Source organism: Capricornis sumatraensis, chromosome 6, assembly GCF_032405125.1.
Source record: "Capricornis sumatraensis isolate serow.1 chromosome 6, serow.2, whole genome shotgun sequence".
NCBI lineage: Eukaryota > Metazoa > Chordata > Mammalia > Artiodactyla > Bovidae > Capricornis > Capricornis sumatraensis.
This window is the reverse complement of record NC_091074.1, coordinates 85166166-85191624: the sequence shown is the minus strand read 5'-3', so window position 1 is coordinate 85191624 and position 25459 is coordinate 85166166. Positions and strand designations below refer to the sequence as shown.

The following is a 25459-nucleotide window of genomic DNA, read 5'->3' as shown; positions in this document are numbered from 1 at the left end:
AAATGAATAGATAAAGAAAATGTGGTATATATCTACAAGGAATATTATTCAGCCATGAAAAAGAAGGAAACCCTGCCATTTGCAACAGTGGTTGGAACTTGAGGACCATCTATGTGTCTTGATGAGTCATTTTTGGTCTCCTCTGAGCTCCAGATTCAGATAGCTGATTACTTTTATTTTCACTTGACCCCTTCACTTGGTCATCTAATTGGCATCTCAAAATGTTCAACACAAACTGATTTCTCTCCCAATCCTGCACCTCCTGCGGTCTTTATGGCCTCAGTTAAGAGCACCTCCACTTACCCAGGTGCTTTGGCCAAACACCTTGGAGTCATCTTGGATACCTTTCATTCTCTCTCATTCTATATTCAAGACATCAACAGATCCTGTCAGATTTATCTTCAAAACATATTCAGCATCTTACCACTCCTTGCCACCTCCACTGTTACCACCCTGGTACAAGCCATCATCATCTCTTGCCTGGATTACCACAATGGCCTCCTAACTGAGCCTCATGCTTACATCCATCGTGGAAGGTCAGAGTCAGACTCAACAACCAGAGTCAGACTTTCACTCTTTGCTCAGCCATTTTCAATGGCTTCCCATCTCATCCAGTCCTTCACTGCCTCCAAGAACTTACTCCAAGGTCCATGTTACCTCTGACCAAACATCCAGCTGGTCACCTTGGCCACTGTGTTCTAGACCAGTGGCCTTGCTTTTCTTCCAATACATCAAACTTCCACTTCAGGATATTTGCACCTGCTGTTCTGACTGCAAGGCTCTTCCCTAAGTATCTGGATGGCCTTTCCTCCCCTCCTTCAATTCCTGCTCAGTGAGTCCTTCCCTTAACATTGGGTAATATCAGCCCTTCTGTGTTGGTTTTCAAATAGTAAATTTTTGATACTCTTCCTTTTAAGAAGTGAAGCCTAATTCCCTTCCCCTTAAGTGTAGGCTGGACTTAGTGATGTACTTTTAATAAATAATATATGGCATAAGTGACAGTGTGTGACTTCTAAAACTAGGCTATAAAAAGCTCTCTTCCCTCTTTAGTCACTCTCTCTGGGGGAAACCAGCTGCCAGGTTGGGAGGACACTCGGACATGAGGTCCTCTCCTATGGAGCGGCCCAGCTTGGGAGAACAGCCTCTTGCCAACAGCCATGCGAGCAAAGTGGATCCTCCAGTCCCAGCCAAACCTTCAAATCACTGCAGCCAACATCTTGACTACAACCTCATGAAAAACAGTCAGTACCCCTCAGCTAAGCCACTCTCGAATTCCTGATTCACAAAATGGTGAAAAAATAAATGCTGTTTCAAGCTGCTAAGTTTGAATGTAATTTGTTGCACAGTAATAGGTAACTAATACACTATTCCCTATCTATTCCCTCAACCCAGATTTATTTTTCTCCATTTTGCTTATTATACACACTATATATTTCTCCCACTGGAATTATGCCACTATAATAGGGACTTTGCTATTTACTCCTGTGTCCAACAGTGCCTTGCATAACATAGGTGCTCCATAAGTATGTGTTGGATGAATGGAGGTTTAAATCTATCTACCTGTGAGGTACAGGCTCAGAGCGGGGCTATATACGGGTATAAGATGACTTTCTTCTTCGCAGATGGAGAGAAAGAGAAACCAGGTACCAGTCAGCTTATTCCTTCTCCTCTGCCCTTCCCCGTTGTGCCTTCCTAGCCTAGACCCAACCGGAGAAGGCAATGGCAACCAACTCCAGTACTCTTGCCTGGAAACTCCCATGGACGGAGGAGCCTGGTAGGCTGCAGTCCATGGGGTCGCTAAGGGTCAGACACAACTGAGTGACTTCACTTTCACTTTTCACTTTCATGTATTGGAGAAGGAAATGGGAGCCCACTCCAGTATTCTTGCCTGGAGAATCCCAGGGACGGGGGAGCCTGGTGGGCTGCCGTCTATGGGGTCGCACAGAGTCGGACACGACTGAAGCGATGCAGCAGCAGCAGCAGCAGCAGCAGCAGCAGCCTAGACCCAAACGTGAATTTACTATACTTCTTTTTAAAAAACACAGTTTTATTTATTTTTGGCTGTGCATGGTCTTTGTTTCTGCGCAGGCTTTTCTCTAGTGGTGGGCTGGGATTACTCTCTAGTTGTGGTTCGAGGGCTTCTCATTGCAGTGGCTTCTCTTGTTGCGTAGCACAAGCTTTGGGCACTCGGGCTTCAGTTCTTGTGGCACGTGGGCTCATGAATTGTGACTCCCAGGCTCTAGAGCACAGGCTCAATAGTTGTGGTGTGGCATGTGGGATCTTCCCGGATCAGTGATCAAACCATGTCTCCTGCAACAGCAGACAGATTCTTTACCACTGAGCAACAAGGGAAGCCCCACTGTTCTTGAAGCCCCACTTGATTCTTTTCCTTGGCGAGTAGCGTCCCAGTCCCTTATCCCTCTCCATCCCCTCCAAAGCAATCTCCAAACCCTCAGAACTGGAATTCCCTCAAGCCAGTTCCTACATTTGCAATAGCTGCTAAGTCACTTCAGTCGTGTCCGACTCTGTGCGACCCCATAGACGGCAGCCCACCAGGCTCCCCCGTCCCTGGGATTCTCCAGGCAAGAACACTGGAATGGGTTGCCATTTCCCTCTCCAATGCATGAAAGTGAAAAGTGAAAGTGAAGGAACCTTACCTTTATCCCTCTCCGGGTACCTCCTCTCCTCTGAACAGCCTGAGAAGTTGGAGGGTGGGGAGGGAGGCAGGCAAGCTGAGCACAGGAGTTACCTTGGAGGTGGGACAGCAGAGGGGCTTGACTCTGCCCCAGGAGAATTTACACCACACAAAGCCGTGGGGGCAGGGGGCTTCAGATTTGAAAGTGGTGGGATCACCAAGGCTTCTTGGTGGAGGTGGTGTCTGACTGGCTGTCCGATCTGAAATCTGAGCAGGTGGGCACTGGAGTGATCCAAGGGTATGAGCAGGACTGAGTGTCACTGTGACCAGGGGTGGGCTAAAAGAGAACAAGGGCTTCCTGCCATAGCAGGAAATGAGCTGGGGACAGAACGGAGGCTGGAGCCAGGGAGAGCACAGGGGTGTTACCACCACAAGATCCTGGTAAGAAGAATTGGTGGTCCAGGCCAGGGCAACCTGTGTCTGAGAGGAACAGACTGATTGGGAGAGGGTGGATGAGGAAGAAGACGGTAAAAGTCACCCCTGAATTTCTGCCTCCTAGAGAAATCTTGGCCCTGGCACAGTATATCTCAGTGAGTATGAATGACGTCAGGTGCCAAGTGCTGTGTTTGACACAGCAGAGTTTCACAACCATGCCAGCTATCACTCGTACAGAGGCCTGATGTTCACTCATGCATTTGGCATCACCTCTGGGTGACCCTCGGTGCTTTTAGTAGGTCAATTTCCTTGGGCATAGGAAGAAACTGTGGAATGTATGAGGGCACTTAAGAGTGGGGTCCAGGCTGCTAAGGAATGGCATCTCCTCATCTGGAGGATAACTGGGGCGGGGTGAGCCTGGAGCAGTTGGAAATAATTATGCAAACATGGGTAGAGGGTGTCTGGAAAAATGGGCAAAATCTGATCACTGTTGAAATTCATGAGGAGTGCCAGAGACTCATTATTCTAGTCACTCTCCTTGGGAATATGTTGACATTTTCCATAATAGAACGTCAAAAGAGCTAAACGTGGTGTAGCTTTGTACCTGCAGGTGGTATGTGTGCCCTGATGTTGGTGCGCAATCAGCTCAGCGACCTCTGAGTGTGTGAGTGCAGAAGTGAGTTCACCATATGTGAGTATGGTGCAAGCTGTAGCGTGCCTGCAGCTGGGGCCAGCACCTAAGCAGGGCAAGGGGAAGTTTTTGCTCTGTCCAGGCCCTGCACGTTCACCCCAGAATCCTGCAGTGATTCCCCTTCTGATCACAGCCAGTCTAGGCATTGGCGCCACAGCATTCCTGTAGACAAGTGTGTGAGACACGGCGGCGCTGTGCCTTGAACTCGGGACAGAGTGTGTTGGTGTGTGAACACGAATGTTGTTGTTAGGATGCCGGGCACGGAGGACTGGTGTGGGGCCCCTACCCCGGACGGGTGCGGCCGGGGAAGGACCCCGGACCGGAGTTCAGTGATGGGAGACGCCTCACTCTCCTTTGCATGATCCCAAGAAGCTCTCCAGCGCCCTATCCTCCCCGAATCTGGCTGTATGGAGGGTGGGAGACACCTGTTGGGGGGCTGGAAGCCGCAGAGCACCCCCCCCTCTCCCGGGGCCTCCCCCTGCCTCCCCGCCCGCCCTGCCCCGCTCGGGTCCCGCCCTCGCGGCCGCCGCCAGCAGAGCAGCGAGTGAGCGCACGGAGGCCGGAGGGGCGCGCGGCGGCTGGAGCGCACGGCAGAGGACTCTGCGCAGGGAACCGAGCCGCGACAGGGGCCGCCCGAGAGGCGGCCTGAACGGAGGGAGCGCCGTGGAGACTACGGGGGCAGCGGGCCGCGCCAGGCTGGTGAGTGTGGCAGCTGGGAGCGAGACCCCGGCGTCCCCGGCCCCGTCCCGGGGTCTGTCCCGGGGGTCCTCTGTTCCCGCTCCTCCTCGGGTCTAGTCCTCAGCCTCTCTGCCTCGGCTCCGTCTTTCCCCCTGTCCCTGTCTCTGCCCCGCTGTCTATTAACTGTTTTGCCCTGTCTCTGCCTCCTGCTGCGGTCCTCTCCGGTCCCTCTCCCCTGGTCTTACTATTTGTCTGCCTCTGTCTCTCTGTGACTCTCCCTGGACAGCCTGTCACTCAGGTCTTTGATTTTTATCTCTTGCTCCTCTAGCTCCTATCTGCCCAGTCTCTCTCTGATGTCTCTATTAATCTCATCTCTCCCCATCTCTGTCTCTGCCTCTCTCCACCTTGGTCCCTCTCAGTCTCTCGTCTCTCCCCATCTCTCTGGCCCATCTCCATTTCTGTCCTCACATCTCCCTGTCATTCTCTCTCTCCCCTCCATTTCTCTCTGTTTCTTGGTCCTTGTCACCCTCTTTGATCTGCTCAGTCTCTACCTGTGCTCTGTCAATGTCTGTGTCTGTCTCTCTGGGCCCAGTCCCTGTCCTGCTCTTTTTACCCCTCGGTGGATTTCTGAGAAAGCGATCTTTCTGACTTTTTCCTCATGCCCCCACTGGTGCTTCCCTGAATCCATGACCACCTCCCCTTGGTTGGATCCAACACCCATCATTCCCTCCCCCACAGGCAGCCCTTTCCTCAGGGCCCCGCCTGGTGCCAGCCCCTCCACCCGTGGGGGGACTGCGCCTGGAAGCTGTCATGGAAGCCCTGCAGAGGCAGCAGGCAGCCAGGCTGGCCCAGGGGGTGGGGCCATTGGCCCCTCCACACCCACCACCACCACCACCAGCACCACCAGGGCCTTCCTTTCCTGGATCCCGCACCCTGGAGGCCCCTGAGAGGGGGTTGGGGGAGGTTGGAGCTGAGGAAGAAGAGGATGGCCAAGATGAGGAGGAAGAAGCTGGAGCAGAGGATGAGGCAGCCGAGGAGAGCCGGCCAGGGACCCGGGGCAGCAGCTCACCTTCCAGCCAGCCCCCTGGACCTCATCCCCACGAGTGGACCTATGAGGAGCAGTTCAAGCAGGTAGGACCCTCTCAATGTCAGGCCCTCCCCCTTCCTACTCTTTGGGCAAAACAGAGCAAGGGGATTAATAGCACCCCCACCCCCACTGCGCTCTGCAGGATGGAAGGACAGAGATAGAGACCTGGAGAGAGACAGTGGGGAGACAGGGAGAAACAGTGACAGGGAGGGAGAGACAGACACGCCCGAGAGACGGAAAGAAGGCACACACCGCGAGGTGCAGGAGACACCCAGAAAAATGGAGGCTGACAGACTGAAGGCACTTGTTGTTGAGGCTGGAAGGGCAAGGGGGAGGGGTGTAGGAATCTTCAAGAATTCTGAGGAAGGGGGATCTGGGAACTGGGGATTCCAGTGCCAGCACTATGCCACCTTCTCCACATCAAGTCACAAGGTCAGAGTCCAGGGACCAGTCGAGGTGTCCTGGGATGCCTTCCTCTGGCTTTAAAAGTGGAGTGGAGGTCACCACTCCATTGGCAAGCTGATATCCACCTCGTCTCTTTCTTGTTGCCTTCTCCCCATCCAAATCCTCTTCCTGGCCTAAGTCCTATGGGGAGACAGTTGCCAGCCCATGATGACCACTACAGTCACAGTGGGACTGAAGGGCCCCTGGGCAGCTGGGAATGACAGGACCTTACTCACAGGGCCTTAATTTGAGGCTCTTCATCCCCTCAGAACCCATCTGGATGTTATTCTAAGGCACTACTCTAGGCTGTCATTAGAAGGTGTTATGCAGGGCACTGATTTTAGGTGTGCTATTCTGGTGGTGTTACTCATACGGTGTTGGTTTGGGGTATTTTCCCGAAGTGTTAATCTGTGGTTAGATTCTGTGGCTTTTGTGTAAAACTTGGACTGTTTCTCAGGGCTCTGTTACTCTGGAGATGTGGCTCTAGTGACTATTTCTCCTAGGTGTAATTCAGAGGCTTATTACTTGGAAAGCACGCGTGTTATTTGCAGGTATCCATCTAAGACTTAGGGCTCAGTGCTTGTGGGAGTGTAGATCTCTGGGGTTTGTTCCTCATGGGTATTTTTTTACTCTGAGAGTTCCTATTAGGGGATGGAGTGTTACCTGTCGGTGTTTCTCAGGGATTGTTACTTGGGTAAAAGACACTGTTAACTTAGGGATTGTCCCTCCTTGGGGTATGTGAGAGCTGATACTGGAAGTAGGTGACTGAGAAGGGGTGGGAGGATCCTTGGCCTTTCAAGTCCTCACCCTACAGGTCTTGGGTGGTCCAGAGCCATCGGCTTTGTGGCAGCTTCTGAAGTAGAGGAAACTGTTCTTGGAAGGAGATCAGACCAGAATGTGGGCTGAGAGGCCCTAGGTTTCAATCCAGCTTTCCTGAGCATCCACCCTGCCAGAGGGATAGGTTAGAGGCATCTCTGCCCCTCAACCCCAGTCCTGGCACACCGATGTGTGAGCAGCCAGAAACCCTAGCACAAATGAATCAGTGAATGAGTGACTCAGCCATATCTGTCAATTTCCTCAATGTAGAACACAGCACCAGCCTGACTTCCTCCCTGGGGCTCTGGAAGGCAGGCAGAACATCTGCAGCTTTCTCTTCCCTTACTCCCCAGGCGGGTGGTGTTAACTGCCCAGGGCACAGCACTACTAGCCAGTAGAGGGTGTCTGTATATATCAGGGGGAGGGAAAAAATGTCCCTACCTGCCCCCAGGGCAAAGAGCTCAATGCTTTCTCAGGAAGTCTATGTTTCAGAACCTCCTTGCCCCTTCAGCTGGGGTCCTTTATCCAGGGGTTGGAGTTGAAGGGGGTCCCAGTGTGTGTGGGGGGGTGGATACAGAGCTGGGAAATGACCTGTTTTTCCCCAGCTGTACGAGCTCGATGCAGACCCCAAGAGGAAAGAATTTCTGGATGACCTGTTTAGCTTCATGCAGAAGAGGGGTGAGTGGGTTGATGTAAGGGAGGGACGCTCACGTACCAGGTTCAAGGAAGGGAAACCCCAGGGTTTAATCCGCAGTTTGGGTCCTCTTTGCAGAGATCTGGGCTTGGCAGCACCTATCCTTTGGGTCCTCAATAGCATCTTTAACCTCTGACCCTGCCCCCCTTCTCCACCCAGGGATTAATTAGTGGGCAGCCCGCTGGCAGGTTAATGAGTGTGGGATCAATTGGGAGGGTGGGAGGGTGAAGTGGTAGGGGGCTGGCCTGGGGTGTGGGGGTTTCCAGAATTGGGGTACTGGAAATGTCTTGGTTCTCTTCCCTGGCCCTTCCTCCAGCCTTGTCTCTCCTCAGTTTCCCCTTGCTTCAGGCAGGAAACATCCAATGTGTTTTGCAGCAGGAAGGACTGGAATTAGACCCAAGGAAGGACTTCTTGAGGGGTAGGGGGTGCTGTGGAGGAGAAGGAATTCCTTTCCAGAAATCTCAGAGCCAGAAGTGAATGCAACAAGGGTCCATGAAGGGATCAGGGTGGGCGGCAGTTCATCACTTCAGCTTCTCCCCAGATTCATGGGTCCAGAAGACTGACTCATTATCTCTCTCTACAAAGCTAATTAACTCACTCCTAGAGCGGCCTGATAAGCCGCTAATTAACTGACTGCACTGGCCCCCACCCCCACCCCCTTAGTGCAGCTGGCGGCCAAAGTCCCTCAGGCCCCCACCCCAGGGCCAGGCCAGCACCCCGCGCAGGTCCCTTCCCAACCAGGGACCCTCAGTGGGGCTCCAAGGCCTTTTGCTCCCCAGGAAGGCTGGGTCATTCTGATCCCAATGTCTCCTCCCTGCCCCTTCCTCCTGGTATCCCCTCCACTGGGTGGGATAGTGTGGTCTGAGCAGATCCCAGCCCCCTCTTCCCCCCAGCTCTGCCTCCCTCAGGACCCTGCCTTACTGTGCTCCCTGTGCGGGGGAGGGTGTCCCGCGGGGCCGATAATTTCCCCCCATTAATCAGACCGCAGCTAATTGTTCGGGTCCAAAGGCGGCAGCGGAAGGGGCCGAGATCGGTAAGGAATTAACTGGGGCCCATCGCTCAGCGCAGACAGGCCCCTTTGTCAGGACCGGCCGGCGGGGGCGGCGGGGACTGCGGAGTCGGCGAGCCGCGGCGGGGGCTGCTTCTTCCATTCACCATCCCCCGGCCTCTGCAGCCACCCAGGGGCCGCTACTTATAGGAGTCTGGCTCTTCAGCACTATCAGGAAGTCCTTCCTATGGTCTACCCCCGGGGGCGGCAAACTAAAGCCAGGAGGCCAAAGCTAATCGCCCACGAGAAAAGAAGGGGGTTTCACATTTTTAAATAAGGGGAAAATTTGAAAGACGAATAACCTTTCTGGACGTGTGAAATTTGAATTTGCTACTGCTGCTGCTAAGTCACTTCAGTCGTGTCCGACTCTGTGCGACCCCATAGACGGCAGCCCACCAGGCTCCCCCGTCCCTGGGATTCTCCAGGCAAGAACATTGGAGTGGGTTGCCATTTCCTTCTCCAATGCATGAAAGTGAAAAGTGAAAGTGAAGTCGCTCAGTCCTGTCCGACTCTTAGCAACCCCATGGACTGCAGCCCACCAGGCTCCTCTGTCCATGGGATTTTCAAGGCAAGAGTACTGGAGTGGGGTGCCATTGCCTTCTCCAAAATTTGAATTTAAGAGTGTGTAAATAATAAAGTTTTATTGGACTAGAGCCGCGTTCATTCCTTTAAATATCCTCTATATTCTATTCCTTTAAATATCCTTTCAGCCTGCAATGGCAAAGTGGAGTAGCTCTAAGAGACTGGCCTGGAAAGCCTAAAACATTTACCATTTGTTTGGCCCTTTACAGAAGAAGTTTGCCACCCCCTAGTCTAGCCTCCCATCCTTCCTGCTACAGTGGAGGCTCTGGAGGCTGTGGGCTCCGCCTGCAATCCCACCTCCCCATTGCCAGGGCCTCGCCAAGACTGGTCCAGGCAGCCAATTCCTCCACTCTCTGAGGATGCCGGCAGACAGGGTCTTAGTGTCCTGACTCTCTGCTCACCCCTCATCAGGGACACCCGTGAACCGTGTGCCCATCATGGCGAAGCAGGTGCTGGACCTGTACGCGCTGTTCCGCCTGGTGACGGCCAAGGGCGGTCTGGTGGAAGTCATCAATCGCAAGGTGTGGCGGGAGGTCACGCGCGGCCTCAGCCTGCCCACCACCATCACGTCGGCCGCCTTCACTCTACGCACCCAGTGAGGCCAGGCGCGCGCGAGCGGTGGGAGCGAGGCGCGGGAGCTGGGGGCCGGGGGCTTGGGGGGGGCCCCCCGAGGGTTCTTGTCCGGGTGTGTGGCTTGATCAGCTGGGCCCAGCCTCCCACCCCACTCCACTCCGTCCGCTCCTAGGTACATGAAGTATCTGTATCCGTACGAATGCGAGACGCGGGCGCTCAGCTCCCCTGGGGAGCTCCAGGCTGCCATCGACAGCAACCGGCGCGAGGGCCGTCGTCAGGCTTACACCGCAGCCCCGCTCTTCGGCCTGGCTGGGCAGCCACCCCGGGGCACTCTTGGCCCCGCCCCCGAGCCCGGGCCCGCCCCGCCCACCCCCGGCCCACGCTCTGCTCATGGCCCCGCCTCCGGCCTGCCGGCCCACGCCTGCGCGCAGCTAAGTCCGAGCCCCATTAAGAAAGGTGTGAGGGTAGAGCGGCTGAATTTTGAGGGTCTCTGAGACCTAGAAGGGTGCTGAGATAAATTAAAATTAAACATTAAAATATGGGAACACTGAGGTCTGGGAGGCATCGAAGTATGGGGACAATAAGGACTGATGGGCACTAAGGTTTGGTGTATGCTAAGGTTTAGGTGTCGTGATGTTTGGAATCAGTGAAACGTTGGGAGCTCCGGGGTATGGGTTACCGCGCGGTGTGGGGCTGAAGCTCAGGAAAAGGTCCTTTATCCAGAGCAGCTTCATTCCACACCTGTTCACTGATGGCTTCTATCTGCATGTGGTTTCTGCCTGCTATTTTCCCTGGATTATTTAACAATCAAAAGCAAGGGAGGGGAGTTCAGGATGGGGAACACATGTACACCCGTGGCGGATTCATGGCAATGTATGCCAAAACCAATACAATATTGTAAAGTAATTAGCCTCCAATTAAAATAAATAAATTTATATTAAAAAATAAATTTTAGAAAAGCAAGGGAATTCCCCCAGATTGGACCAACCTAGTCAGGTATATTGGCCTTTTTGAGCTCTCCAGCTTCAGAGCCTCTACGCTGAGACTGGACGGGAGGGGAGATTGAATTTGGTGCTTGAACTTGGGTAACCTCCCTTGGTCCCAGGCCTATGGGGAGAACTAGATGCAGGGACAGAGTTGTTTGGGCCAGGGGAGCTAAATGATCTGGTTTTTTTTCCAGAGGAGAGCAGAATTCCCACCCCTCGACTGGCACTGCCTGTGGGCCTGGCCTTTGGACCTGCACGTGAGAAGGTGGCACCAGAGGAACCCCCAGAGAAGAGGGCTGTGCTGATGGGGCCCATGGACCTACCTCGACACAGCACACCCCCCAGTTTCCTGCCCCGTGGCAAGGTTCCCCTTAGGGGTGAGGAGGGACTTGTTGCTGAGAGGGCTTAGCCTGTGCAATGAGGGAGGACAGACTCATCACCCAATAGGTATTGGAGGTGGGGCAGATAGATCCCTCAGTAGACACTTCTATGATTACAGGTGTGGGGCTGAAGTGGGATGGGGGCTGTCTACAGGGATGGAGGGGGGAGCTTATAGCTGAAATCTAATTCCCCAAAATGTGACTTCCCTGCTCCCTCCGGGACAGAAGAGCGGCTGGATGGGCCTCTCAGTCTGGCAGGCACTGGTATCAGCAGTATCAACATGGCCCTAGAGATCAACGGGGTGGTCTACACTGGTATGGGTCCTGTAGGCTGTTTCTGTTCGCATGAGGTCAGGAGTATTTATGCCGGCATGGAGGTTTTAGACTTTCTCTACTAGCATGAGGTTCAGGGATATCCAAACCTGCATGGGTAACATGGGGTTCAGGGGATTGCTACACTGACCTGGATTAAAGGGGGTGTCTACATGGCATGGGGTCCAAGGCATGACCTCTCTGGCATGAATACCATGGGATGTCTTATCATGGGCTTGTGTATCAGTGTAAATGTTTCTTGTTTACATGTTGGAGGGTATCTATATTGGCACAAGAGTCTTTAACTGACTCAAGGGACTTGTCCTTGTTGGTTGTGACAGGGCTCTGTGTGTGATAATCTAGCAATCAGGACACTGACTTTTGTTTCCCTCTTCTATTTCTCTGCCTTACCTTTTCCTGCTTGTCTTTGCCCTCTACCAATTCCTCATCTCTTTGCTAGGTGTCCTCTTTGCCCGTCGCCAGCCTGTACCAGCTTCCCAGGGCCCAACCAACCCTGCACCCCCACTCCCAACAGGGCCCCCTTCCAGCACCTCACCCTGAGAACTCTTACTTGAAATTGAGAGTCCCGACCCCATTGCTGAGGGGGAAGGAGACCCATTCTTCCAGCGTGCCCATTCTAGGACCCAGCCCAGGGAGGTGACCACTACCCACCCCCACCCCCCACTGCCATATGGACTTGAAGCCAAAGAGATTTCTTTTGATGTTACATCTACCTCATTGCCAAAAGGAGGGGACTTCCTCCCTGGCCAACTCCAGCAGCATCTACCAAAGAGTTCTTCCCCCGATAATAATGAGTTCTTACCATCATCTCCTCATGTGCTCCCCTGTGCCAATGTCATCTTTAGAATGCCACCTCTTCAAGTCAGACCTGCTTCTCTTCAGGAGCCAGGTGAAGGGATGGGTTAGGTTGTTGTAAAGGAGATGTCCCTCAGTTCATATCTGGATAATAAAGCTGCAATCCCTCCCTCTCCAGTGCCTCCTCTCCTTCTTGTTTGGATCTATGGGTTGGGGAGGAAGAGGAATTATGTGGTATACACAGGCGGTGTTGGGCCAGGGGTTTTCAGGGAGGAAGACAGAATAGCAAAGGCCATGAATAGGAGAACTCAGTCTCACGAATCAGACTACCTGAGTTCAAATCCCAATCCTGCCACATCGGTACAGTGTTGAGTGTTCTTGGGCAAGATGCTTAATTGCGTGAACCTTCATTTCAGTTCAGTTCAGTCGCTCAGTCGTGTTCGACTCTTTGCGACCCCATGAATCGCAGCACACCAGGCCTCCCTGTTCATCACCAACTGCCGGAGTTCACTCAAACTCATGTCCATCGAGTCGGCGATGCCTTCCAGCCATCTCATCTTCTGTTGTCCCCTTCTCCTCCTGCCCCCAATCCCTCCCAGCATCAGAGTCTTTTCCAATGAATCAACTCTTCTCATGAGGCGGCCAAAGTACTGGAGTTTCAGCGTTAGCATCAGTCCTTCCAAAGAACACCCAGGATTGATCTTCTTTAGAATGGACTGGTTGGATCTCCTTGCAGTCCAAGGGACTCTCAAGAGTCTTCTCCAACTTCACAGTTCAAAAGCATCAATTCTTCAGCGCTCAGCTTTCTTCACAGTCGGACTCTCAGATCCATACATGACTACTGGAAAAATCATAGCCTTAACTAGACGGACCTTTGTTGGCAAAGTAATGTCTCTGCTTTTGAATATGCTATCTGGGTTAGTCATAACTTTCCTTCCAAGGAGTAAGCGTCCTTTAATTTCATGGCTGCAGTCACCATCTGCAGTGATTTTGGAGCCTAAAAAAATAAAGTATCTTAGAAGATTCCAAAAGTATCTCACGGAACTTCCTACTATTCTATGGGAATGGACCAATCTTACAATAATGGGTATATTTATATGTGCAACCTCGGAGAAAGGGCAGGGGAAATCTGTCTGGTACCCTGGAATTGGAAGAAGAGAGGCAAAGTTCGTCTTGACAAGCAGGGGCTGGAAATTACCGCCTGACAGGTAGTCGTTGCCTAGGTTACCAGGCAGCCTGCCCGCCACTTCCGCATCGAAGGGCTGAATCGTTGCGTCACTTCCTGTGTGCAAGGACTCCCGTCTACTCGGATTGGCCCGCCTTCTCTATTTGGACGGATGTCCTGCCCTCTGGCTATTCCCGGTTGAGGCGGGACAGCGGGAGCCATGGCGGCTGTGACCGATGTTCAGCGGCTACAGGCCCGGGTGGAGGAGCTGGAGCGCTGGGTATACGGACCAGGCGGGTCTCGCGGCTCGCGGAAGGTGAGCGATCTTGGGTCCAGTGGTCCCTCTCTGGGGCAAAGAGGAGTGGCCTATTGGCCTGGTCCTGGAGATGGATGCTGCAGCTCCAGCCCCGTTGCTCGCAACTAGGCCATTGAAATAGCAAAGGTCCGAGACCTCCCAGAGCATATCGGACCCTCGGGATCCATTCCCATGGAGGGAACTGTGGGCTTGAAGTGGGCTCAAAGAGGAGACTCCGTCTTTACCCTCGCGGGATAGTTGGGGAGACCTGACACACTCGAGAAACTAATGAGTAAGAGCTTTAAGTAAGAGCTTAAGTCACAGTGAAAGGGACGTTGTGGAGCCTTGCCTAAATGCTAAGTGAATTGTGCAAAGAGAGGTCCATGGGACCCCAAAAGAGGCAGACCAGAGATGGATAAGGAAGGCTCCAGGGAGTTAGGGATGAGGTCTGAGAGGGCCAGGATTAGGAGGGGAAAGGATTGAATACTGAGTGTTCATATATGGACTGACAGTCCTTCCCTCTAGCGACTGAATTTTGAGAGCTCACTTCCCGTCCATCCCCGATTTTAATTATGGAAAGACCTTTCACTGAATGTGGCTGTATCGGGCATACCCTGGAGTTGAGTGCCTCAGAGGTAATGAGGTACATGCGTACTCTGCTTGTGGTATTAGTTGTCACCAGATTGTGTTCCATTTGAGAACTGAGTTCTCAAAACATTTTTTCCCTTTGACATCTACAATGCAAATCCTCCTGATTTGCCTCCTGTCTCTCTGGCTGCTTTTACTCAGTAAGATTGCAGGGAGAAATATCAATAACCTCAGATATGCAGATGACACCACCCTTATGGCAGAAAGTGAAGACGAACTAAAAAGCCTCTTGATGAAAGTGAAAGAGGAGAGTGAAAAAGTTGGCTTAAAGCTCAACATTCAGAAAACTAAGATCATGGGATCCAGTCCCATCACTTCATGGTAAATAGATAGAGAAATAGTGGAAACAGTGGCTGACTTTATTTTTCTGGGCTCCAAAATCACTGCAGATTGTGATTGCAGCCGTGAAATTAAAAGACGCTTACTCCTTGGAAAGAAAGTTATGACCAACCTAGACAGCATATTAAAAAGCAGAGACATTACTTTGGCAAGAAAGGTCCATCTAGTCAAGGCTATGGTTTTTCCGGTAGTCATGTATGGATGTGAGAGTTGGACTATAAAAAAAGCTGAGCACCGAAGAATTGATGCTTTTGAACTGTGGAGCTGGAGAAGACTCTTGAGAGTCCCTTGGACTGTAATGAGATCCAATCAGTCTATCCTAAAGGAGATCAGTCCTGGATGTTCATTGGAAGGACTGATGTTGAAGCTGAAACTCCAATACTTTGGCCATCTGATGCGAAGAGCTGACTCATTTGAAAAGACCCTGATGCTGGGAAAGATTGAGGGCAGGAGGAGGAGATGACAGAGGATGAGATAGTTGGATGGCGTCACCAACTCAATGGACATGGGTTTGGGTGGACTCTGGGAGTTTGTGATGGACAGGGAGGCCTGGAGTGCTGCAGTTCATGGGGTCGCAAAGAGGTGGACACGACTGAGCAACTGAACTGATTTACCTCCTCATATATTTGATCCTTGAATATCAGCATTCCTTACCCTCTAACCTAAAACCTGTGTGAGATCATTCACTTTCATAGTCTCTCCCGCTATTCAACCCTTTAATACTGGAATTCCTCCCCCTTTACCCTTAAAGCCTAGATCAATTTAGCCAAGAGGAAGGGATCAGCGAATATATAGTATGTGCTGCTGCTACTAAGTCATTTCAGTCGTGTCTGACTCTGCGACCCCATAGACGGCAGCCCACCAGGCTCCCCCGTCCCTGGGATTCTCCAGGCAGGAACACTGGAGCAGGTTGCCATTTCCTTCTCCAATGCATGAAAGTGAAAAGTGAAAGGGAAGTCGCCCAGTCGTGTCCGACTCTTCGCAGCCCCATGAACTGCAGCCTACCAGGCTTCTCTGTCCATGGGATTTTCAAGGCAAGAGTACTGGAGTGGGGTGCCATCGCCTTCTCCAGAGCGACTAACACTACTTCATACTAGAAGAGGGCATGCAGACTGGCATGTAGGCCTGCATTTACTATATTAAGTGACCTATGATGGGGTTGGGAAACACTGGGTGGGGGCTGTAAAAGCACATGGTAGAGACGTGTAGCCCAGAGGAAGAGAGGCTATATGATGAGTGGATTAATTAACTGTGGCATATCTGTAGAAAGAAATATTATTCACCCATAAAAAGAAATGAAGTACTGATACCCTGCTACAAGGTGGGTGAATCTTGAAAGCATTATACTAAGTGAAAGAAGCCAGACACAAAAAACCACATATTGTATCATTCCATTCATATGAATGTCCAGAAAAGGCAAATCCGCAGAGACAGAAAATAGATTAATGTTTACTATGGGCTAGGATGAGGGGGAATGGGCAGTGATGGTTAATGACTATGGTGCATCTTTTGGAGTGATAAAAATGGATGGTATTAAATAATGGTTGAAGTGAAGTCACTCAGTCATGTCCGACTCTTAGTGACCCCATGAACTGCAGGCTCTTCCGTCCATGGGATTTTCCAGGCAAGAGTACTGGAGTGGGATGCCATTGCCTTCTCCGATAGTATATGCTAGTGCCCCATAAACCCTAAAGTAGTTTATTACTTCCCCAATCACACGTGAAACTCCCTGAGGAGTACATGATTAGCTACCGCTTCATACTGAGGATTCCCAGAAAGTTGAGTTGGATCTCTTAATACAAGAGAAGGGGGTGATTGTAGGGACAAGGAAGTTTGGATTCTGAGGAAATGAAGATTCTTTATCTCTTCCAAGCCTTGGGCCAAGTGGTAAATCTTGGAATTAACTTCCACTCCCCTTACAGGTGGCTGATGGCCTGGTCAAGGTGCAGGTGGCTTTGGGGAACATCGCCAGCAAGAGGGAGAGGGTGAAGGTTCTGTACAAAAAAAGTAAGTGTTTCCATGAGGTGCCTGCCTGCCCTCCTCAAGCCTATGCTTCCTGGTTCCCTGCCCAGGCCCTTAAGCCCAATAGGTCACTGGAGTTTCCCTTTGGGGATAGCAGGTGAAGACATTTTCCTGATGAAATGGTGAATTGGGGTATGCTTTCTACTTTGTGGTTAAACCCCAAGCCCATGGCAATGTCCTAAGTTATGAGATAAGAGCTTTGCCTGAAAGTCCACTGGGGAAGGAGAGAGGAGGAGTATGGAATTTCCATAGGCAAGGTTCAGGGGCAGGAAAGAAAGCAGGCACCTTGAGAGCCCAAGCCTTGGCTCAGCGAGGCCTTTTTGATTATGTCAGAGCTAGCAACCTGTTCAGTAACTAGAAATCAGATAAAGTTCTGGCGTGTCTTGGTGGCATAGAGGGGCAAGGTACCTTCTACCCTTGAAGACAGATCAGTGAAAATGCTGAGGGCCCCAGGGTATTGGAGGCAATTGTGTTCCCAGCTGTAAAATTTGACTCTGGCCAGCAAGATGGTTAGATAGCATCACTGACTCAATGGACATGAATCTGAGCAAACTCCCAGAGACAGTGAGGGACAGGGAAGCCTGGCATGTTGCAGTTCACAGGGTCCAAAGAGTCGGACATGACTTAGTGACTGAATAGCAGGTGATCAGAGGGAAGAGACAGGGAAGTGGGGATGGGGGCCTGGTGGACCCTATGGGTATCAGTTCCTCACTCAAGGCTCTCCCCAAGGCTGACCCTTGCCCTGATATCCTTCCTTCACAAGACTGATCCCCACTCCTCAACCTTATTCCATTTTCCATCCTGTTACTTTTCTAGTTGAAGACTTGATCAAATACCTGGATCCTGAGTACATTGACCGCATTGCCTTACCTGATGCCTCCAAGCTGCAGTTCATCTTGGCAGGTAGTGCTGGATAGGATGTGCACATGTATCTGGGGGATGCTGGGCACAGAGATGGCCTCCCTCTCAGTCCTCTCCTGGATGCAGCCTGGGAAGCTGCTCTCTGGAATCTGGACTGAGGCTGGAGGTGGACTTGTGGTCCTCTTGTAGACACTGGGTACAGTAGACCCTGGAGCCAGCTGCAGACCAGAGTGCCAGCCACTGTGGGAGCGACTCCGGTGTTCTATCTATGGCATGCCTCTAGGATTTTCCTTCAGAACCTTCCTTACTTCTGCTCGGTAGACATAGAGCTTCTAGGAAAGGGTGGGGGCAGAGAGCATTGTCGTGGGAGAGATGAGGATATAAGCATGGGTTTCAGCATCTTGCAGGTGGGAAAGTGCTGGGATTTCAGAGTTCTGGGCAGTAACTATTGTCTTAGCAATGTTTGCTTATCAGTTAGCTACTCCACAAGGTATGGTTTGCCATCACCTGTGTTTGTTCATGCATTCAAGTGCTCATCTGGTGAGATCCAGACATCCTAGGTGTGAGGTATACAGCGGTGAACCAGAACATCCCTGAACCACTGCTGTGGCTCAGACAGCAAGTTCAGGAGGTCGTCTTCTGCACCGATTCTTGAGTCGAGCCTCTCCACCCCTCCGTGTGGCACTATCTCGGTGTTCATCCCCTGGCACTTGAACAGTTTCCTAAGTCCTCTTCTTTTTTATTTATTTATTTTCTTTCTTTTTTTTTTTCCTTTGCTTATTCCTAAGTCCTCTTCTTGACCCTAGTTTCCCACTTCTTGCATGTGGCTCACTATCATCTTCCCAAAACACATTTCCAGCATGCCACAGTGTTTACTTTGGAACCTCAGCATGTCTATATCTTCCTCTTCCTACTAGGATAAATTCCTAATTCCTTAGCCTACCATTCAAAGCTCCGTATAGACTGCCAGATCTCTCCTCCCATCTAGCTGTTTCCTGTGATCTCCTTGCTCCAGTTCAGCCAATTGAATTCTTTTTCCTCTACTGATTGACATGCATTCTTGCCATGAGATGACTGACATAACAGTCCTCCTTCTTGAATCCCCTTCCCACTCTGCAGTCATTAAAATCCCCTATGCACAGGGCCATCCCAGTCCTGCTGCGCTTGTCACTGGACTCTCCTGTTACTGTCCCAGTTCTCCAGGAGCTTGTAATCGTGCCTCTCTGATCCACTGAGCACTACCTGCCAGGTATCTTCCACAAGTCCCCTCTTTCAGACTTTCCCAGGAGCCCTTGGGTACTTCAGGTCTGAAGTACTTTGTTTCCTGTGGCCTAACAGGGGCTCTCTGAATTTGTGGATAGGCGGCTAGGGGGAGAGGCCTCAGAGTTAAAACTTGGAGAAAGGTTGGATTTGGAGGCACTTAGAGATAGGGCTCAAGACAGGTCAGACCAGTGGCATCCAGGAGAGGTGGAGGCAGACTGGGGGAGTGTGCACAGAAAGAAGGGGGCAGTGGGCAGAGTGGCTGCCCCTGGCTCCAGGACTCAGTCCTCTCCCTGGCCTGGTCCCCAGCTCCTCACCCAGGGGTGGCTGTGCCTGGGCCCGCCTCACTGCTACTCTCTGTCTGTTCATGCCGCAGAGGAGCAGTTCATTCTCTCGCAGGTTGCACTTCTGGAGCAGGTGGAGGCTCTGGTGCCCATGCTGGACAGCACTCACATCAAAGGTACCTTTTGGGGTTGCATCTCCTCTGCTCTACGTGGGGAGGTAGGATGGGCAGGACTTCCCTGGGATCAGACTGGCTATGCTCCTTGTCTTTACCCTCACCTGGGGGGGTACTGGCCACCTGCACTGGGATTAAAATTGCCAGGGCATAGAGCTCAGCTTCAGAACTCAGGCAGTTTGGCCCTAAGGACACTCAGGTAAGCCCAGTGGCCTCCCACTCTAGGATTTCTTCTGTTTTCTACCCCACCCCTCAGCATCTGTACTTCAGGGTGTTGCAGAGGCCAGGTTTCACTGTAAGAGTCCCTGCAGGGGGTGTGTGTGTGAATGTGTGTGAATTCTTCCTGCTGCACTGCCCTGGGCCAGGATTTTGACAAGCAGTGACTTTAATTGAATCCAGATATCCATCTTGTCTGTCTCTGGAGGTATTTATCCCAGCTCCCCCTCCCTACCCCTGATCAGTTTCCTGCTGAGCATCTGACAGCGTTAAGCTGTGGGCCCTGCATGGTGGCTGAGGCTCTGGGTGTTGGGTTCCAGGTGACCAGCTTAGGGACCTTGCATTTGTCCTCAGCCCACCTGCAGGCTCCCTGTTCCCTGGGCCAGGGAGCTCTGGTCCCGCTGGGCTGAGAGCAAAGGAACAGATCTTATAATAATCAAAGCTTTCTTTACCTGCCCTGCTCACAGCACTGGGGTGGGTATATGGGGCACTTCTGGAAACCCCAAGGTTTTGTCTTCTAGGGGCCTGTATTTCCCCTCCCCTTTGGGTCCTGGAGTAGGACTGGGGTGGGCAGGGAGCCCCACCACCACCACCTCCGGCTGCAGTGGTCGATGAAGCTGGCGTTTGTTTAGCTTCTCCACTCAATACTCTAATCCTGCCGAAGACCTAATAGACTATTGAGCAGTCCCGGGGGAAGGCACAAGCATCACTGGGCAGTGTGCGTTGCGTTTTACAGCCGTTCCTGAGCATGCCGCCCGCCTGCAGCGCTTGGCCCAGATCCACATCCAGCAGCAGGTATGGAGGTGGGAGACCAGGTAGGAAAGTAGAGGTGGCGAGGCTCCTTGTCCCCACCCCTGTCTCCTGGGGAAGTAGCCTCAGGAGCTGATGTCAGCTTCAGGGAAAGTTAGGGTTTCTCCTTTGTCTTGCATGCACCTTCCAGAGGGAAAGAGACTTGCCTAGGGTAAAATCTAGGCCTCCTGCCTCCAGATTAGGGCTGTCCTGAGACACCAGAGGATTGATGTTGGGAGGTGCCCAAGAATTCCTATGTATCCTTGACCATAGGTAGAGGAGCTGTTTTTTCACTATTGCCAGGCTCTAGTGTGAAGTTCAGAGAGGGTTCAGATATAGGGTACAGGGGAGAAGGAGGGATATACCGGTAGGAATAGGTCTTTAAATGTCTGGTTCGCTCCCTCTTCCATCAGCCTCAGGACTGCAGTTAGGCTACCCATAGCGGAGCCTGAAAGTGCCTCTTTAGAAATTTGCTCCTTTTAGCTCTGAGGTTAAACATTACCTTTTCTGAGGAGCAAGGGTCCCTGATGAGGCAGGCAGTGGGGAGTGTGGGCTCTGTCTAACGCCTTTCTTTGCCCCACCTTGGCCCCACAGGACCAGTGTGTGGAGATCACTGAGGAGTCCAAGGCGCTCCTGGAGGAATACAACAAGACTGTATCCTTTCTGCTCAACTGGGCCCCTGAGGAGTGCTGTATGGAGCCTGGCCTTTTATTCCATTCCTAGTTCTGTCTCTCAACCCATCCCAACCAGTCTGTTTCCCAGCTCCCCCTGCCTTTAGGCAGAGGCAAACATCTTTCTTCTCCCTCTCTCAGATTCTCATTCTCACCTTGACTTGTGACCAGACAATGCTTCTCTCCAAGCAGTTTGTGCAGTGGGATGAACTTCTCTGCCAGCTAGAAGCTGCCAAGCAAGTGAAGCCTGTGGAAGAGTGAATGGCGCTTCCCATCCCAGGGTGGGCTGGGGCAGCCAGGCTCCAGGACCTGTGCCAGCCTGCCCTTGTAACAGAGCAGAAAAGAGGTGGCTCTGTATTTATTGGATTCAAGACCTACCTGGCTGCACTCAGGTGGGGCTCTGAGGTCAGAGGTCTGGTTACTTGAGATTTGCTCTTTGCACCCCCTCCCCTCATCAGTGTCCTGTTCCAGTGACAATAAAACGGTAGAGATCACTGCAGGAGTGTGTTGGCTTCCTGGTCTTGGATGGGTATGGTGGTGGGGATGAGGGTGGTGGAGGCCAGAGTTGTCCATCTTCCTAGGAGTTGGACCACCAGCTATACTTATCCTAGTCTAGCTTTCTGGGAGATATAGAGCTCTCAGGATGAATGCTTTCATTTGCTTGATGTGAGTGGAACATTTGGTTTTATATCTATTTATCCCACATTTACCAAGTACACTCTAAATGTCAGATGCCATACCAGGTGGGGAGGTCACAGGTAGGGTCCACCTGATCCCTGCCCTCAACAGGATAGCAGGGGAAACAGTCATGGAAAAGGGGAGGGAACCATGTGGCACAAGGGTTCTTTGGGGCACAGAAGAAAAGGATGTGGCAGGTAGCTCTGGAGAGTGATATGCAGGGTCTTTGAGAACCAAGGGAGCAGCATGTGCAAAGGAGAGGGGAGTCTCTATGTTGCTCTCCTGATGCTATAAGAGAAGGGGAGCCTAAAAGAGGATGCCGAGGGCTTTTGGGCGGGGGCGGGGCGGGGCGGGGCGGGGCGGTGCTGTGGCTGGAAAGGAGGGAGAGTTGGCATATTAGCAAAGAAACCGATGGCACCTCACTCCACCAAGTGTTTGCTGTCCCCTTGTGGTCTCCGGGACTGCTGCGGCTCCAGGCCCCTTTACGTCGACCTGCCCGCCACCGTACCGGCGCGGTCTCATTGGCATCTCAAATCCAACAAGTCTGAAACTGAGCCATCCTAGGCTCTTCCCTCCATCCGAAGAGTCGCCAAACCCATCTCGTAGTATTTTCCAACTTAATTTACTTTTCCCCATTCCCAGTGTTGTTTCTCTGGCTCATTCTTTCAACAAATGCTTTAACAAATATTCGAGCACTTATAGGCAGGGCAACTTACGAAGCACCGCGGACATGCCCCTGGGACGTGCGGCCAGGAGTCACCAGAGGGAGGCCCGAGAGCTGCCCACACGAACAAGTCTGACTTGCGCCTTGATGAAAGCCCCCTGTGGTTCGCCAGTGCCCACAGGGTGAGGTTAAAGTTCAGAACTCGGTGATCTAGGCTCTCGCCCCCGCAGCGGCCACATCACCCGGCACCTCTAGCTCCGGTCCAAAGAGAAACCCGCCACTCTGCCTCTGCTACTGCGGTGTGCTCAGCGGGTAACGCCTGCCCTGAATCTTCTAAGGGCCAAATCCTCCGCATCCTTCCGACGCGGACTTCGAACGCGGGACTCCTCTGCTGGCCGCTCCCCTCCCCCGCAGCGCTCTCTCCGCTCGCAAAGGAATACTCCTTGCCTGGGGCAGAACAGCAAAGACACCCTGCGTGCAGCGAATCCTCGCGTCCGGGGCCGGCTCACTCCCCGGCGTCCGGAACCTCTCAGTTTGCGAACCCGGCCCCTCAGGCCCCGCCCCGTCCGGCGTGCGCGGCCCCGCGACCTCGGCGCGCTCTCGGCCCGCGCCATCTTGGCTTCAGATCGAGGGTAGGGAGTGCGCGGCCGCGGCGGTGAGAGCCGGAGCCCTGCGGGGCAGGGGCGCCTGGAGGTGCAAGGAGGAGAGGGAAGGCCGGGTGCTGGGCCTCTGCGGTGGCTCGTGGCGGTGGGGACCACGGAGCCCAGCCTCTCGTGGCCCCGACGCCAGGGGTGGCCCGAGCAGTCGTTGGCGTCAAGCCTCTGCTTCCCAGTGTCTGAGGGACCCTCGGTTGAGGGGATCGACCCTGGACTGGATGAGATAGGGGTGCCCGACCCTGTCCTCGGGGTCCAGGAGTTGGGGAGGGGATCGTTTCTGTCTTTGAGGAGCTTTTGGATGAGGGCTCATGGCTCCGTTTGGTGGAGCATGGGGTGTGGGGGGCGGGGAGGGGGGAGCTTGGCCCTGACCTCTGGGAGCACGAAGTGAGGCGCCTTTGCCCTGGCGCCCCGTGGAGAGCCCAGGGTGAGGAGCACTCAGCCTTGTGCTTAGGGAGTCTCGGGTGAGGGCCTGGATCCAGTCCCCAGGAGCCCCAGATGAGAAAGGTTCATTCCCAGTGGCAGGGAGCTAGAGATGGAGAGGCTTGGCCGGTGTTCAGGGTCGGTGGAGAGTTATGGCCCTGTCCAGAGGACTGGGGTACATGCCCCCCTAGGGGGAGGCAGGCATGACTCCTTGTCCTGGGGATGAGGGGTTTAAGGTCCCATTTCTGGGAAATCTGGGCGGAGCAGCACCCTAGGGTGGGGGTCGCCTGGGACACAGTGCCCACCATCCTTTGACTTCCCTGCAACAGGGCAGCAAGGCGGACACGACAGCAGGCTGGATGGAGCACTACCGGAAAGCTGGCTCTGTGGAACTCCCCGCACCTTCCCCGATGCCCCAGCTGCCTCCTGATACCCTGGAGATGCGGGTCCGAGCTGGCAGCAAGATCCGCAACCTCTTGGGCTTGGCGCTGGAGCGGCTGGAGGGCGGCAGCGCTCGCCACGTGGTATTCTCAGGCTCTGGCCGAGCTGCAGGCAAGGCTGTCAGCTGTGCTGAGATTGTCAAACGGCGGGTACCAGGCTTGTACCAGCTTACCAAGCTGCGCTTCCTGCAGACTGAGGACAGCTGGGTGCCTACCTCACCTGACACAGGCCTGGATCCCCTCACGGTCCGCAGCCATGTGCCTGCAGTGTGGGTGCTGCTGAGTCGAGACCCCCTGGACCCCAATGAGTATGGCTACCAGCCCCCTGGGGCACCCCCTGACCTCGGGCCCACACCTGCCTCCAGCTGTGGCCCTCAGCCTAGAAGAAGGGCTCGAGATACCCGGTTCTGAGGACCTGTGGGCAAGCTGTTGTCTAGACTGTCTAGGATGGCTGTACCTTTGAGAAGCCTCTAACTGCTCAAGGTCTCCAACAAAAACTTGAGTTTACGAAAGTGGACCTCCCTGTCCTGCTTCCCCTTCCCTCTGGCTCCTGGAAAGGGACTTTTGTGAAGAGTGACAGGTGTGGAGTCTCTGCCGGGTTCTAGATTGCTTAAGAAGCAACATCCTAAGTCAGTGTGTAGGTCAACTTGCCACAGCATAAATAAAATAAAATATTATGTAGAGAAAGAAGAAGGGTTACTCTGCCTTCTACATACAGTGCCTCTCATCTGTCTTCTGACAGAGATCCAAGGAGTGAGTTAGGAAGTAAAGGCTCTGTCTATTTGTCTGATGAACCTCTGCTTGGCCTGCTGTGTGGAAGCAGGATTAAGGGAGTGGGAGTCCCTGCCCTTGACCCCCAGGAGCTCCCAGTCTGGAGACAGGAAAAGTAGGTTCAGATGGGTGCTGGGAGGATCTGGACTGAAGATGCAGCCTCAAGCAGTAACCTGACTGTCTAGATCCCTGGGTAGCTATCTGCTTCCTGTTTGGGGCTGGTTGAAGGACTCTGCATTTTTCTCCACCTGCAGCATAGAGACATACCTCATTTTGTTGCACACAGATACTACATTTCTTACAGAAGAAGTGAAGTTCTGTGGCAAACCTGCACTGAACAAGTCTGGCAACACCATTTTTCCAACAGTGTTCATTTCGTGTCTCTGTCACATTTTGGTAATTCTCAAAATATCTCAAACTTTAATTATTATATTTGTTATAGTGATCTATGACGTTACTACTGTAACTTAGTGAAAACTCAAATGAAGGTTAGCATTTTTTAGCAATAAAATATTTTAAAATTAAGGTATGTATGTAGATTGTTTTTTAGCTATAATTCTGTCACATTCATAATAGACTACAGTATAGGGCTTCCCTGGTGGCTCAGAGGTTAAAACCTCTGCCTCCAATGTGGGAAACCCGGGTTCGATCCCTGGGTCGGGAAGATCCCCTAGAGAAGGAAATGGTAACCCACTCCAGTATTCTTGCCTGGAGAATCCCATGGACGGAGAAGCCTGGTAGGCTACAGTCCACGGGGTCACAAAGAGACACGACTGAGCAACTTCACTTCACTTCCTAGAGTAAACATAACTTTTTTAAGCACTGGGGAACCAATAAACTTCTGTTACTTGCACTATAGAGATCTTCCTTTTATTGAGGTGGTCTGGAACTGCACCCAAATGTCTCTGAAGTATGCCTATATTACAATAT

The 25459-nt window shown here is 52.6% G+C and overlaps 3 protein-coding genes across 8 annotated transcripts; all 3 read left to right on the top strand.

Moving 5' to 3' along the window:
* The first annotated feature begins 5249 nt into the window (after positions 1 to 5249).
* On the top strand, positions 5250 to 11922 carry ARID3C (AT-rich interaction domain 3C). 2 transcript variants are annotated; one of them, XM_068974717.1, is made up of 7 exons: positions 5250 to 5570; positions 7392 to 7464; positions 9522 to 9705; positions 9856 to 10139; positions 10864 to 11046; positions 11275 to 11364; positions 11822 to 11922. In XM_068974717.1, exons 1-7 carry the CDS (start codon positions 5250 to 5252, stop codon positions 11920 to 11922), a joined length of 1236 nt encoding a protein of 411 aa, XP_068830818.1. The 2 variants fall into 2 exon arrangements, with proteins under 2 accessions (XP_068830818.1, XP_068830820.1); XM_068974719.1 differs by lacking the exon at positions 10864 to 11046.
* A 1629-nt stretch (positions 11923 to 13551) lies between these two features.
* DCTN3 (dynactin subunit 3) lies at positions 13552 to 21374 on the top strand. 3 transcript variants are annotated; one of them, XM_068974311.1, is made up of 7 exons: positions 13552 to 13658; positions 16547 to 16631; positions 17463 to 17549; positions 19144 to 19227; positions 20177 to 20235; positions 20824 to 20883; positions 21072 to 21374. In XM_068974311.1, exons 1-7 carry the CDS (start codon positions 13563 to 13565, stop codon positions 21159 to 21161), a joined length of 561 nt encoding a protein of 186 aa, XP_068830412.1. In that variant the 5' UTR covers positions 13552 to 13562; the 3' UTR covers positions 21162 to 21374. The 3 variants fall into 3 exon arrangements, with proteins under 3 accessions (XP_068830412.1, XP_068830414.1, XP_068830413.1); XM_068974313.1 differs by lacking the exon at positions 19144 to 19227; XM_068974312.1 differs by lacking the exon at positions 20824 to 20883 and having other exon boundaries at positions 21042 to 21374.
* A 1486-nt stretch (positions 21375 to 22860) lies between these two features.
* RPP25L (ribonuclease P/MRP subunit p25 like) lies at positions 22861 to 25167 on the top strand. 3 transcript variants are annotated; one of them, XM_068974414.1, is made up of 2 exons: positions 22861 to 22935; positions 23648 to 25167. In XM_068974414.1, the coding sequence occupies exon 2, from the start codon at positions 23678 to 23680 to the stop codon at positions 24167 to 24169; it is 492 nt and encodes a 163-aa protein (XP_068830515.1). In that variant the 5' UTR covers positions 22861 to 22935; positions 23648 to 23677; the 3' UTR covers positions 24170 to 25167. The 3 variants fall into 3 exon arrangements, with proteins under 3 accessions (XP_068830515.1, XP_068830516.1, XP_068830517.1); XM_068974415.1 differs by having other exon boundaries at positions 22866 to 22874; XM_068974416.1 differs by having other exon boundaries at positions 22883 to 22897.
* Positions 25168 to 25459: the final 292 nt, after the last annotated feature.

Excerpts from the sequence above, each read along its gene's own strand:
- DCTN3 (XM_068974311.1), top strand. The coding sequence starts at position 13,563 with ATGGCGGCTGTGACCGATGTTCAGCGGCTACAGGCCCGGGTGGAGGAG. Across the intron at positions 13,659-16,546 it reads GGTCTCGCGGCTCGCGGAAG|GTGGCTGATGGCCTGGTCAA; the intron begins GTGAGCGATCTT and ends CTCCCCTTACAG. Across the intron at positions 20,884-21,071 it reads TGGAGGAATACAACAAGACT|ACAATGCTTCTCTCCAAGCA; the intron begins GTATCCTTTCTG and ends ACTTGTGACCAG.
- ARID3C (XM_068974717.1), top strand. The coding sequence starts at position 5,250 with ATGGAAGCCCTGCAGAGGCAGCAGGCAGCCAGGCTGGCCCAGGGGGTG. Across the intron at positions 5,571-7,391 it reads ATGAGGAGCAGTTCAAGCAG|CTGTACGAGCTCGATGCAGA; the intron begins GTAGGACCCTCT and ends GTTTTTCCCCAG. Across the intron at positions 11,365-11,821 it reads CAACGGGGTGGTCTACACTG|GTGTCCTCTTTGCCCGTCGC; the intron begins GTATGGGTCCTG and ends TCTCTTTGCTAG.
- RPP25L (XM_068974414.1), top strand. The coding sequence starts at position 23,678 with ATGGAGCACTACCGGAAAGCTGGCTCTGTGGAACTCCCCGCACCTTCC.